This window comes from Ochotona curzoniae, unplaced genomic scaffold, assembly GCF_017591425.1.
Source record: "Ochotona curzoniae isolate NIBS_2020 unplaced genomic scaffold, NIBS_Ocur_1.0 scaffold_461, whole genome shotgun sequence".
NCBI classification, from domain to species: Eukaryota; Metazoa; Chordata; class Mammalia; order Lagomorpha; family Ochotonidae; genus Ochotona; species Ochotona curzoniae.
Genome location: NW_024467120.1, coordinates 10,780,062 through 10,794,846, shown reverse-complemented (window position 1 = coordinate 10,794,846; position 14,785 = coordinate 10,780,062). Strand labels below are relative to the sequence as shown.

Sequence of the window (14,785 nt, the reverse complement as noted above, 5' to 3'; positions counted from 1 at the left end):
CAAGTTCCAGGGCATAGTTGCAGGAGGTGGGGACGGGCAGGTTCTCAGTTTGGAGGGCAGCACTAGAGTCTCCTGGAAGCCACACCACAAATCCAGTTGCCAGGAAGAAGCATTTTCTGAAGACCGCATTTCCTGAGCTACTTAATCTTGCGGACACACTGCAGCCACGCGTTCACGCAGCAGGTAGAATTCAGTGCAACGCACTCATGCCTGCCTTTCACTCAGGTGAAAGCTCAGTGGCTGCCCCTCCCTTTGATGAGTGCTGCTTTTCGAGTCACACCATCCTCTTTCTCCTTTTGCAACAAATTCTAATGTATCAGACTTAGTATTCTGAAATGGAAGCTAGCCATGCATTGATTTAATCAAGCTCAGGAGTGCCTACATGGATGTGTTCGATTTGGTTTCAATGCTGTGAAGTTTCCGCTACTCAAATGCAAGAGGTTCAAAAAGGAAAGAAAAACAACACTTACTGAGTGAAATAAAAGCCCGGTCCTGCCAGTGCCTGCCGAGCCTGAGCAGTGAGTGGCTTGCTTTACTTTCAGATAAATTGTCATTGAAGCAAAACCCAGATAGGAGAAATGTGAACCTCCTCTCTTTCAACGCTACCCATTGTGTTCAAATTCATAAGCAAGAAAGCTAAGAGCCGTCCCCCGTCCCGCCCATTCTCTTTAAGAAAATATGAAAGTTGGTGCTTTGAAACAGAATTACACTGCACTCAAAACTTTGAGTGATAACTGCATTCACATCCAACCGGATCTGCAGTTGCTTTCCAAAAAGTTCTTTCTTCTCAGCGGTGCGAATTAACCCACCTGGCACTCGCTCTTCTAAAAGAAGCCTGTTCCTATGAATGAAACTGCTTTCCTGGGGCTCATGCGGAAGCTGCCCTCCCCGAGGGCTTGGGCAAAGCAGGCAAAGGAAGTCACCGGGGAGGGAGCGCCACGGCCGGCTGCCGGTGGAGGCTGCCCTTGGCTGGAGCTGCAGGTGCTCCGGCACTCGCTGTCCTGCCCAAGATGCAGTCTCTGGATGCCGATGAACTCATGGTGGATGAAGAGGATGATATTTTCGGTGAAGGTAAATGCGTCTTTCTGGCAGGGGCCATTCATCTCTGCTTAGCTTTGTTTGGCCGCTGTGGGAAGTTTAGGCAAGGAGTTGAGTGTTCTGAAATGAGCAGAAACAGCACTCAGTGAGGTGGGCAATGAGGGTATCAGACTGGGCTCCCAAGGATTACAAGGCAAAGGGTAAGATTAGGGAGTGGAGTGGATTCTCCAATACTTAAAGTCATGCCTTGGTAAAGATTTACTCAAGGCAGACTGATGAAATTGTGATTCCTTATGAAGGACTAAACTATTGTGATAATATGGGGAAAATCAGTCGGAGAGGGGGGTGGGAACTTGTGTGGGGGTGGGGGGAAATCCCAGACCCTCTGTACCATAAAATTTATATATAAAAAATATTTACTCAAGGTAGAAAAACAGTCCTAAATCTTTCTGCAGTTTCTCTCCTGTGCTGTCTTGTCTGTGGGATTAGACACCTCTCTCAGGCTCTGGCTCTCTCCCTATCTGAATCCAAATCTTTCCCTCTTTTGCTCTTCCTCACATTTATTGGCAGTCAACTCTCTGGAGTTCCCCTCCCTGTCCTTGTTCTCCCAGGCAGAGGTGCTGGAGCCCTGGGAGTTTCCAGGAAGTCGACTAATACCACCTCATCTTCCATTTGCACTTCACTCTCCTGTCGGTTGCCACTGCAGTGGGGCTGGATTGAAAGGGCTGCGATTTTGAATGATTAGTAAGCTAGGAATATGTTCTTTCAGTGCTGTCCATGAGACTGGGCTCCTCGCAAGATCTTTTCTCATATTTGGAACTGAAGAAATAATTGGCAATCTGGACTATGGGTCTCCATGATTTGGCTAATTTGCATAGGCATCCAATGAGCAGTTGGAAAAAAATTCTATCAAGTAACTTCAAAGGGGCAGTAGTAAGTGTATATATGTGTGTGAATAACTCAGTCATATAAGATCATTACAGAAAGATTTAAACATCTTATATAGTAAGAATCCCTTGGAAGCTAGTTATCTAGACAATACAATCACTGTCAATATTTCATGTCTATCCACTATTTTATTCTAGACATACACATATTGAAAGTCATAATTTTGGTTTTTATCACAATTGAAGTTGCTTGGAGCATGTCTACTTAAGGAGGTTTCTCAGTCTGTTGCTTTATTTTGATGGCAGGCACGTACAACTATCAGGACTTTGAAATTCAATCTTAGGCTGAGATCTTCAGCTCTCACTTCTACTTGAAGATGTTTTCTCTAGTTTTACCCTCCTAGATACTAGCTCCCTGTAGAGTTTACAAAATATCCCCCCTAGGAAAATAAGCCTGCACCAGACAATTTAGTAATTATTCGTCTGACCCTCCCTCAAGGCATGGGGTTCCAGGTCTCCCGGCCCACATTTCTTGTATACAAATTATGCTCTTTTGCACCTGGCTGGGGTGCTGAAACAGTGCCACCTACAGACTGAGGTAGCACCCTGCATCATGAGTGGCACCACCCTGAAGGGAAGCCATAGGCTCACAAAGCAGGCTTGGTCAACCTTAAGGATGACTCTCCTGAGCACCCAGAATTATGCGGTGATTATTTTAACCTGAACAGCCATGGTGGCAAGTCAAGCTGGAAGACAGACGAATTCTGGTGCTGCCTTGCAGTAGCAACATTTCCTCAGTGGTGTATTGGGTCAGCAATATTGTTTGTATCAAGCTCCAGTGTGATGGTCACTGCCCTTTCCAAATGGGCCACTTTACTGGATCCTGGAGATTATAGGGAGACTTCTTCCAAGGCCAATATATTCAGTGTGTCTTCACTCAGCTTTCAGTCATGCTTGGCTCGTGTTTGCTAATTGAGAGACAAGCTTACCCAGTTGGTACCTGCTCTTCTGTGGGTGCTGTGCAAAGTCACCATCAGGAACTTGGGCTCTGGAGGTGCCCTGCTAGAACTCTGCCCAGCCATTCACTCTGTAACCTTACAAGGCTATTTCAACTCCCTGTTCTTCCACTTACCCTAAAGGAAAGAACAAATTTCACAGGGCAGAGTGCTGATTAAATATTGCTAGACACGAAGTCCTTAAAATAATCTTTAAAACATGGCAAAGACTCAGGAGATATGAATTTCTGCTATATGTATAAATATGAGTTTATAAAATTGTTATGATTAGAGGAATGCAGCGATTTATTCACATGCTTGGTAGATTCAAAGTAGAATTATAAGAAACTTCTAAGAGGTTTAACATGGTAGAAACAGCACTGGACAAATTAAAAGCCAAGATCGTAACCTTGCCCTTGCCTGGTATACAGCCTCTTTGAGCTTCATTTTTCATCAAAATTGGAAGTGTTAATTATACACACTCTGAGATCACGTTTTGTAAAGTTCCAACATCCTACTTCATCTCTGTAGAGAATGCTTTCAAAAGTTAGTGGAAAATGGAATTAGAAGTGTGAGTCTACGTCCGTCTAACTTTCTAAATCCACGCATAGTTTTTCTCATGATATGTGCTTTTTATATTTTATGAAAAAAAAGTCTACCAAAATAAGCTCATACTATTATTTTTGTTTTTCCATGAACTTTTGCTGGAGCTCCTGGCTGAGTTCCTGGAAGAACTCATGCTTGTTCTCTGCTCCATCTGTGCTTCCACTCACTTAGTCCCCAAGAAAGCAGGAGGAAGCTGCTGGTTTAATGAATGTCCCTCATCATAACCCTAACCCAAGACCCAGGGCCTGCCTAGTAGGATACTATATTTGCTTGTTGTCAACACATTTTTATAGACTCCTTTTCTTCTAGTAAGAACATAAGTTTAGGAACCAGATTATTTTGGTTAAATCATACAAATGTGAATTATTTTGATATATATTATTTTACATACACCATGGACCACATAAAGATCTGGAATGAAAAAAAAAAAAGCTGTGCTCACTATGTGCTTTGGGATGGCCTGTCTGAGCTGCTTCCCACTGGAGCTAGTGTCCTCTGAGGTTCAAGACAATGTCGAAATGCACAAAACCAAACGGTGCGTGTGTGTAACCTTGGTTCTGTCAACAGGCTGACATGTGATTGGAGAAGGCAACCACAGATCTCAATATTCATTCTCTCGCTCTCTTTTCTACACACACACACCCTTAAGCTTGTTGTTCCAAACCCTACTACCAACATCATGTTATTTAGAAAATGATTACTAGCGGGGAGATTTACTCTTTCTGGGAAAAATGATTGATTTGATTATATTTGCTTAAAAAACAACAACAAATAGAATCACAAGCTCTTTTCCTACTGCTATTTCAAGCCTAGCAAATTAAAAGGCTTTCATTTGTTTTGTCCCATGTAGTCTTCACAGCCAATCTGACGCTTATTGGTGGAAACAGCTGGATGGGTGCTGATGGGAATAAGAATTGCAACAGTGATGATGATGGGGATGATTGGCAAAAAAAAAAAATTAAAAAGGGCCTTGCAGAGTGGAGGCCTCAGCCAGCTTTGAAAAATAGAACAACAGAATTCCTGGGTGGACAGAAACAGTTGGCCAGGTGGTGGTCAGTATTGTAGCAGCCAGAAGATCTCCCTGGCAGCAGGTCAAGCTGTTATTGCATCTTTCCCAAGGCACCAGAGTCTTTCCTCATTACCTGCATTTTAGCCCTGCTTGGTAACCTGTTACCAAATGCAATGATTAAAATAATTAAAAAAAAAAAAAAACACACAAGTTCAAAATGTGTGTGCAAAGTACTTCTCAGGCCTTTATATTCTTGGCACATTTACCTATCTTTTAAGATGTTGCTAAAAGGAAGGGGGAAAAAAAAGGAAATTCCAAGCTTTTACCAGATTTTGGAATGCCCCCCAGACCTGAGAGAGAATACTTCTACTCCAAAAAGCTGCCTGGGAACATGGTTTCACCTCCCTGAGAAGGAAACCCTTTTGGATGGAGATGGCCTGGCAAGTAAAAGTCTGCTTGACAACCAGCTGCCTGTTACTCCTTAAGAATAAACAGATGGGTGGACAAAAATGTCACTCCTTTTTAACCAAACCTCTCCTTTCCCCAAGCTGCAGGGTTAACACTCTTCTCAGCTCACAGAGAGAACAAGAACTGAAGAACACGAATCAGAACTGGAAGTGTCATTAAGATAGTCGCCTACTTTTTGTCCTTCCTTGTAGTCAGCCTACAAATACCAAATGAGTGCTTTTTTTTTCAAAGAGCTAAATTTAAAGAGCCCCGTGTCATAACCTGGGGTGACGATGTTGTAAACTAAATTATATGTGCCTCTTCCGAAATTAGAAGGAAATAGAAAGGAACGAAAAGGGATTTGACTAAGATTCTGAACAAAACCAACATATTCTGGAAGGCCAGATTGGTTTAGCAAGACTCTCCATAGAAACAGTGAAACGGGTGTAAAAACAGACGCACCGTGGCCAGAGGAAGGTGTTTTCTGTTTCATTATGCCACATCACAGATAAATGCAGACTTGCTGCTTGACTTTGTTAAGTAGTTCTCAAAAATCACCTGGGGTACTCCCCTGGCCGCAAGTCAGGGAGCAGCAGCCCTCATTTCCTGGGCTGGAAAGACCTGACTGCTGGCTGTTTTCACAATCTGCTGGGTTTGTTTAATTTCCACCTCTGGGTTCTTGGAGCAGGGCTTTGCTTGGGAGTCATTTCCCTGCTTTCTTCATCCTGAGTTCTGGAGCAGATACAGGCCTTCCATAGTAATTCATGCCCGAGTGAGCTCTGTCTGGGATTACCAAAAGCATTCTCTTCCCATAGATGTCTAGGAAGCTTTCTTTGGCTGGTGCCAAAGAGGTGGTGTCATGTGAGGGGCACAGACTAAAATAGCACAGTGCACTAAAGCTATGCAGCCTGTCGGCCACCAGTCTGCCAGTCCACCCCTCTGATTTACGACCTCCGGAGACCTCACTGTGACTTATGTATATTAGACTGATGCCAAAAGGGATCCAATAGTACAAGGAAAGCATTTCAAGTGTTTATTTGGCTATGTCTATGAGCAGCCAGCTAAGTCTTCATCTTTCAGAAATATACTAAAATGTGTCTTTTTAAGCTACAAAGTGAAAGAATGTGAATATCAATCGTATTTGTCACAATTTTAAAAGAAAAAAGGGATAAGCCTGTGGTTGTTGTGGCTAAAACATTGCAGTCAGTGGTGAGGCTTGCCCTCTGTCTGCCTCTTCGTTTGCTGGAGCCAACCTGCTTGCTGATGAAGGATTCGTGACTTATCCAGTTAATTGTACTGAGTGTGTTTTACTGTGTTTAGCATGTGTCAGCTTGCTCAACTTCTCATTCATTTTTGGTTGGCAAACTCCTACCTGGGATTGTTTGCCAAAAGCTGTAACATTTAAAATACTTAAAATTATGCTGACTTCAGGAGAGTTTTTTTTAAGGATGGAAAAGATATTAACTGGGCCAAATTGAAATGACTGTTTCGAGTACCAGAAGAGGGATACAGAAAAGTTGGAAAAGAAGTAGGAAAAAAAGTTAGTGAATCACCCTGGCCTGGCAAAATAGAGGAAAGTGAAAGTAAAAATGCAAGTGCTAAAGAATGCTACACATTTTTGTAGTTCCTCGCCCTGGAGTGTATTCCAGGCTCTAAGCTAGGCTCGTCTGCGAGGAGGCTGAGCATGGATGTGTTCTCCTGAATATCATGGTCCTGGTTCCATAGCCTCTGCGCACCCAAAGTGAAAGGTGGTACACCGGGAACCTGAACAGCTCCATATCTATGGATATGCCCTTAAGTCTTACAAGTTGAAAAAGCCCTCTATGCTGTGTACACAGAAGATGTCCCATTCGTCATATTGCATACCCATTTGAAGGAGAAAAGAACTACTTGATATAAATAACCTTATATATTTTTAAGGGATAGGTTTTAACCCAGTGTTAGAATCGACAGGCAGATAGAATGGCTGATTCTACTCCAGAAAGTAAATGAATAATTATTTATTTGTATTACCATCCTTCTTTCATGTATGCTTTTTTTTACCCCAAAATTTTCCATGCCTCAACTTTGTGTCCCAAAAGCTTAAAGCAGAAGATACTTATGGAGGTGGATACAGTATAAAAAACTTTGGAACTTAAAATGGGAACTTGAGGAAGCTGGGAACTTTTGAGGAAACACTTGTGTCCAGTGTGCAAGGATGTTCACTAACCTTAACCTGGTGGATTCAGAGGAAATCCTGAAGGCAGTACATCTCTTCTGAATTACAGGTTCGCCCTAAAAAAGAATCATTTTAAATGTTAAAAAATAAGCGCCTAAATTCCTCAAAGTTACGTAGTTTCAGTGATCCCTTCTCACTATGTATTTTTCCTTCTGTGTCTTTGGATTATTAGGAGTTAAAAGTTTCACTAAAAACTTATACACTGCAACTCAAACTGCAGGGGGAGACCCTTTTTCCTGAAAAAATATTCTAAGTCATTCTTTCAGTGGAAGAAGAAAGGAGCTGAAAAACAAGAAGAGAACCCCTCTTCCAGATCACACATTGAGCAGCTAGCTGAGCCATTGGATGTGTTTTCAGTTCATATAATGCAGACTTCAAAGGCCCTGAGAGGAAATGAAACAAGCAAACACTTTCCATCATGGGATTTTTCTATTAACAATCAGCACAATGCATGGATAGAGTGGTATTTAAAGAAAATGTGTCAAAGATTCAAATATTACAGATATGAGGAGTCTTCCAAAAGTTCCTGGTAATGCATATCACGAAAGTATATATTTACAGGGATTTCAGTACTTTCTGCACAAGAATAAAATTATCTTTTAATTCCATTTTTCTAGGTTTTTTTTGGGGGGGGGAAGATCTATTTATTTGTATCTGAGAGGCAGATTTACAGAGAGAGAAAAAGAGATCTTCCATCCACTGGTTCACTCATCAAATGGTTGAAGCTGGCAGAGCTGAGCCTGTCTGAAGCCAGTAGCTTCCTCTGGCAGTCCCATGTGGGTGCAGGTTCCCAAGGACTTGGGCCATCCTCTGCTGCTCTCCCAGACCGTTAGCAGAGAGCTCCACTGAAAGTGGAGCAGTCAGGACATGAACTGTCACCCATATAGGATGCTGGCCCTGCAGGTATAGGATTAGCATACTAAGCCACCATCCCAGTCCCTACAACATTTTGAAAGTACCCTTGTAAGACAGCTGTCTTCAGATAAATTACATGTCTAAAAATGTTACAGGGGTAAAAAACTCTCCTCTACCCACTGATTTATCCACGGAGGTGTGTAAGAATACGCGTGGGGCGACATGTGCTGCAGTCCCCAGTTCATTTCCATTAACATCTCTAACAGCTGAAAAATAATTTGAAAGTTCAAATCTTAACCAAAAAAAAAAAAATTTAAAGGGATCTTAAATTTTGATGTTGAGTAGTCTGAGGTTTACACTATGAATCAAAAAAATCACGTTCTTGTTCTTCCAGAGCGGGGCCAGACCTCCTGACTAGGTTGTTCTCCTGAGTATTTGGATACAGAAATTTTGAGCAACTGCTGTTTTTAATCTTTGACTCTTACTGATCAGTTTTCTAGACCGATGAACATTAGAAGTACACTGAGCAAATTGTTTCACCTCACAAGACCTGGGTCCATGGATTGGTTGTTTGACTTCACGCAAATTGCCTAACCCCTCTGAAGCTTTTTCCATATGGCAATGACGATTACAGTGATGGTGATGATGATGATGATATTGATATGAGGATGTTGGTGATCATGATGGTGATGGTACTGATGATTGTGGTGCCTTGTAGTGGCAGTAATCACGGTGAAGATGATGGGGGTTGGTTCATGACAGGGATGATGATGGTGGCAGTGGTGGTGATGGTGATTGCAGTAGTGGAGGTGACAGTGGTGATGTCAGTATTGGTGATGAAGATCATGGTGACAAGATGACATGTAATATTTCTGATAAAGATGATACTGATGCTTGCCCACTCAAAATTTGCTGAGGTTTAATGGAGATCATGTTTAAATTCACTGAAAATCATTGAGGGTTCAATACATAAGTGCCACTCATTATCCAACTGTGATATTTCTCAGCTGTCTCCCTTTTTCTCCTAGTCTTTGTCAAACCCAGAAAGAGCTGGCTTGATCAAAGAAGCAAGCTGATTAGAGCAGGGCTGTTTTCCTAGGAACACTAACTTACTTCTGGCTCATGAATTAGCAAGCCTGGCTGCCATGTGACCCAGGCAAGGCTCTAAATGACCCCACTGCTTGGTACAGAACAGGGGCCTGATTTCTTACACATGTGGATCAATCCAGCCCCCCTCAGGAACTTTCTTGGATATTAAAGAGCCATCCATGCTATGGTGGTTTTCTTGTAGAGTGGGGCCGCCTGCTTTGTCCAGGAATGTTGTCAGTGAACCGCATCTTTGGCCATGTACAGGACCTATTTCCTGAATAAATATTTACTTACAGTAAATACATCCCAGTTACTGCCTTCCCCTTCCACCACTTCACAAAATTCCTTCAAAAGTAATTTCTGAGAAAGGCTAACCTTTCACAATGTTAAAATATTTCTAATCTATAGACAGCACCCACGGAAAACTTTAAATATAAGTTATAGCATTTTAGGACAGTAATTAAGATTTTGAATGTGGCCTCTACAACAGCCCCTTTCTGTGGCATTTTGGTTTTGCTTTTGCTTCCTTTGCTTTCTAAATATTTTCAGTGGTTAAACCTCCTAGAGGAAATCACGATAACTCATTTATGTATATTTTGTATAAATATATTAATTGCACACAGATGTACAGGAAGACAAGCATTAGCTCATCTGCTTAATGATAACATTACACAGAACAGAGAACAAATGAATAGAATCAAGCCCTGTGAATTAATCAACAAGTATTTATTGAGCACTGTTCATAAACGTTATAACCAGAGCAAACAGGATCAGCCATGGTGGGATGTGCCAGGAAGGGGCCAACCCAAATCCTGCCCAATCCTAGAAGGAAATTGGTGAAAGGTGAGAAGCTTCCTCTTCTATCTGTGATAAGACATGTTGTCATGTACAGCATGCGCTGTGATGCAGAAGATAGGGGGTGGGGGTGGGAAGCCTCTGGGTTTTCCCAACCTTGATGCCACACCCCCCCAAACCAGGGGTTTACTGGGTGATGCTGGGGCCTGAATCCAGAAAGTCAGTAGCTCTCCACTCTTCTCTCAGTCTAGCCAGCAAGTTAAGACCAGTTTTTATGAGCAGACATTTACAACTGATTGGGTGATCGGATCACTAGCTTTGAACCCTAATTAAACAAAATTCTGTCACGAAGAAAAAGGGATTTAAATTTTGTCCTTAATACACCATTGTTACCAAAAAATGCAGTACTCAATTATCATGGTAAGTCAAACTTTGTCAATAAAATAATTTGTGGAATTTTCTTACTGCCTAAGATGTTCATGTACTCCCTGATTCCATAGAGGAAAACTTTGCTGGCCATCAGTCTAAGTCATCAACTTCCAAGTCAAAATGATTTCCTCTGATCACTAAGTGTTTCTTAACTCTCTTCCTCTAGTTCCTCTTTTCAGGAAAAGGATGGTCTTATTATTAAATCCTCAACTACCAGGGAATGCATCCCCTCCTATGACTATTTTAATCATCTCTTAAGGAAGACATATGCTACTTTACATGGCATTGCAGTGCGGTTAAAAGGATAAACATAGTGGGCTGAAAGAGAAAGCCCTGAGTGGGGAAGAGAGAGAAAGAAACCTCACTCAGGGGGAGAATCACAGTAGGGCCAAGAACCCATTCTCCTAACTCATGGCTGGATTAGTGGAAAGAGGTTAGCACACAGGCAGCAACCCCTCCCAGTTTTTCCTCTGCATCATTTCAAGGAAGAGGGACTCCACTTCCCATCTGACTCTGCAGATACACTTGTGTCTGAAATCTATTTGAAATCCTTGGACCTCCTCGTGAGGAATGACTAATATGTAAGCGTGACTCGGGGCTGTTGTCCTGGCTTTTCCTGACACATGGACAAGTCCCCCCATTCGCTTGGGAATGGTGGTGCAGGCCTGAGGGAACGCCTCCCAGAGAAACCACAATTGGACAATACATTACCTTTATGTTTGAAGATTACATGGGATTACCAGAGCTTTGATCATCCCTTAACCACACTGGCTCTTGCGCACTTCCCTGCGTCTGTAAGGCAGAGCAGCGTGTGTCTGCTCAGCCTGAATATTAATTCAAGAACAAGGAAGCTTTTTCAAATCCAACACAACAGGAGAGCGCTATAAGTGCTGCCACACCCCCATGCACATTTAGCAGATTGGAGGGGGAGTCGGGGTACTCGCTTCTGGTTGCTAAGCATCAGAAGAAGCAGGAACGTTTAGCTCTGTCAGTTGTCTCTGAGAAATTCTGACTTGCTGGGCGGATGGAGAGGAGAGGGGGGAAAGCAGGAAGGGTTGGTTGGAGGGGCAGAAGGGCAGCGGCAGCAAGTAGGGATCCTGCTACTCGTGTGCACTGTTGGACGGGAATGTGAACTGCTACAGCTGCTATGGAAAATAATATGGCATTCCTGAAGGAAAACTCGAAGGGCAATATGATCTGGTTATTCTGAATACCAATCTAAAAGAAGGAGTTTTGAAAAAGTAGATGAAACCTGGATTCATGTTAGTGAAAATTAGCCGCAAGGCGAAAGAAAATCAGGCTTCCATTGATGGAGGAACATATATTCAAAGTAATGTATATACACATGATGGAATATTAGTCAGTCTTGAAAAGGAATGAAATTTAAAGACATACAACAACATGGATAAAACTTAAGGACAAAGGGCTAGTGTTGTGCCATAGTAAGCAAAGCCAGTGTCTATGGTGCCAGCAGCCAATATAGGTGCTGGTTCATGTCCCAGCTGTTCACGTCCCATCCAGTGCCTTGCTATTGGCTTGGAAAAAAAGCAGCCTAAGATGGCCCAAGTGCTTGGGGGCTCTACTAGTCATATGGGAGACCTGAAAGAAGCTCTTAGCTCCTGGCTTTGACCTTGAGCTGCCCTACCCGCAGCAGCCATCTGTCTCTCCATCTCTGTGTAAATCAGACTTTCAAGTGAATAAGCAAATCTTAAAATAATAAGGACAAAATGTTAAACCAATCATTAAAAAAGATACAGTCTATTATTCTGCCTATTGAAACATACTTAAAGCAGCCAAATTCTTAAAAACAGTAAGTAAATGGTTGGTTGCCAAGGGCTAAAGGAAGCAATGGATGGGGAGTTGTTTATGAACCTAAAATTTCAATTTTGCAAAATTAAAAAGTTACGGAGATTAATTGCCGGTTGCAGAGCCCGTTTCTTCCTTTGAGCAGTGTAAGTCTACCAGGAGGGAGCTGGATTTTCACAAAGCTAGCAGTAGCTTGTGGGAGCTGCCTCTGACTGAAGCCGGGTGTGTCTGCATTCTCTTAGGAAAGCTGTTTTCTTTGTAACTGCATGTGTGAGTATTCAGAATTGGATTCATTCTGCTAACTCTTTCCTGGTTGGGAATTGGCTAGGGATCTCTGAGTAAATACTCTGAGACTGGCACTCACTATAGCTGTCTGAAGAAGAGGTGAAATAGAAGATGTGGCCCCAGCAGAAACTCCACAACTGTTTAGGCACATCCATTTTTTTTCATTTACCCATTTGAGGAACATCTGTTGGAAGTCTTCCATGGGCTGAGAGCCAGTCTTTACTGGCTTTTGGAACTCGGTAGTAAATAGGATAAAAATTTCAGGCCTTTTGGACTGAGAATTGTGGTGGGGAACAGCAGCAGACAAGAGACAAAGGTAGAAAATACTACATGTTGTGTGGGCAAATCAGGAGCAGGGCAAGGGGACCGGGAAGAGTGGGCCAGGAGAGCTTTGCTGACAGATTCCCAGAGGCATGAAGGAAGTCAAGGTCTGAGTGCCTGGATGTGTGGGAACAGCACTGAGGGCATAGCTGGGTGCAGGGTGGACGGGGCAGAATGTGGGAATGTGGGTCTAAGAGCACTAAAGGACCTGAGTCTTAACTCAGTGGGAAATGGGGAGACCTTGACCTGTGATGACCAACTGACATCATCTGGTTTGTCTACAAAGAATTGATCCAATCATTGTCTTGAAAACAAGGATGGAGTGTAAGGCACAAAAGCAGGGAGGTTTGTAGGAGACTTTGGGTAATCCAACAGAGAGCTAACCAAATCCTGCCAGCTTGGTCCTAACTAAGCCTCAGGATAGGGGCATGGTTGGGCAGGAGGGGCAGAGACCACTGATGTCTCTGCACATTGAACCTGAGTGTCTGGTAGGGCAATGCTGCTGTTCCTGACTCAGGGAAGCTGCTGCAGGAGCTGGCATGGCTGAGCAGGGAGCTGCTGCCAAGGGGAATCACAGGCCCAGTCTTGGTCAGTTAAGTTTATACCACCCAAATAAAGAGCAGGTAAGTTCACAAAGTCCCATTCCAAGTGGCTAGAGTCATGGGCACTTGGGAAACATCTGTTGAAATGTTGACTGTAAAACAGCACTTACATAAGTGAAAATTACTCATAGATATATCATAGCTTCTGGGCAATGAAGTGTAGCACCTCTATGGGCTGTTCCGTAAGACCAGGATTCACGTGATACAAAATGTTTGACCCTGATAGAGACTAAAGGAAAAATCCTCATGGGTAGGTTCCTTGCAGGTGGATTTTTGAAGATGAGGGTTTGTGTGCCTTGGAAATAAGCTTACCACAAACACAAAAGCTGATCGCTCATCCTGCCATGCTGTCCCTGCAGTTGATGCTATACACACCACACTCTAGTGTTTAGCTGCTCCACAGCTGTACAAGAGGCTGTCCAAAAGCTTATAAGAAATGCCCACTGTCAAAAAGCTATGCATGGATTTCAAAAACGTTTCACTCCCAAGTCAGCATATCTTTTAATTCCATTTTCTATGAAAGTCTTGGCTCTCCTCACATATGCTTAGACTCTAAGCTGGAAGAAACCTGATGTATTGTAGATACTCTCACAGAAGGCTGGTGAAGGATCCATCCCATCACTAAACCTCTCCCTTTTTGCCTTCCCCAGGAGTTTTGTCAGCCTCTCTATTACACATCCACTTAACAGTCAATAGCCAGCAGGCAGCACATTTGCTTTTATTTTAACTCAAATCCCACAAGCTATGTCTTCAATTACTTCCTTTATTCTAATCCTAAGGAAAAAAAAATGTTCTTCCTTCTGGAAGAACGTTCTTTGTATTCTTAGAAACCATGAAAAGAACATAGGAACACACCAACAACTCTCCTTGAAATAGCCCAGCCAGCATTGGTATTTCCCCAGGCACTGGAGCTGAGTAAATCATGTATCCACTGCCGACAAGAGGGCAAGTGTGTTCTGAGCAATGAAGAAGCTCCAGTGTCTGGGATTCGGAAATGAACACAGGGACACAAGGCCTATGGCTGCTGGACTTGTACTCAGCTGTGAGTGTGGCTCCCAGGGTTGAGCGGTACTTCTCAGAAGGGCCTGTGCGCCATCGCAGATCCAGCATCCAGGATCGTCGTCGTTGTGACCACATTTTGTGTGTGCAGAGAACCAAAGAGAGCAGGCATCAGCGTTCATTTTCCCTTCAAGGAGCCCCTTGAGGCACTGTGGGGAAGGGCGGGGAAAGGCTGAAGTTGAGCCTCACACCCCCTCATCCTCACACTTGCCAACAGACAGCTGTTTTCTACCTCTCCCGCAGCCACTCTAAAAATGCAGCCTGGATACAATGAAAGGACGCAGGACTGCTTAGGAAGCCACTGTCTTTGGAGATTGCTTAAACCAGAGCACTTGGCTGTTTTA

The 14,785-nt window shown here is 43.1% G+C and overlaps 1 protein-coding gene across 1 annotated transcript in view; it reads left to right on the top strand.

Annotated features, from left to right (window-relative positions):
- The first annotated feature begins 579 nt into the window (after positions 1–579).
- RIPOR2 (RHO family interacting cell polarization regulator 2) overlaps positions 580–14,785 on the top strand; it is a 110,252-nt gene continuing 96,046 nt past the window's right edge. Inside the window, exon 1 of the mRNA XM_040967730.1 lies at positions 580–1,071. Coding sequence (XP_040823664.1) covers positions 1,011–1,071 — 61 coding nt within the window. The 5' untranslated portion in view covers positions 580–1,010. The remainder of the gene's footprint in view (positions 1,072–14,785) is intronic.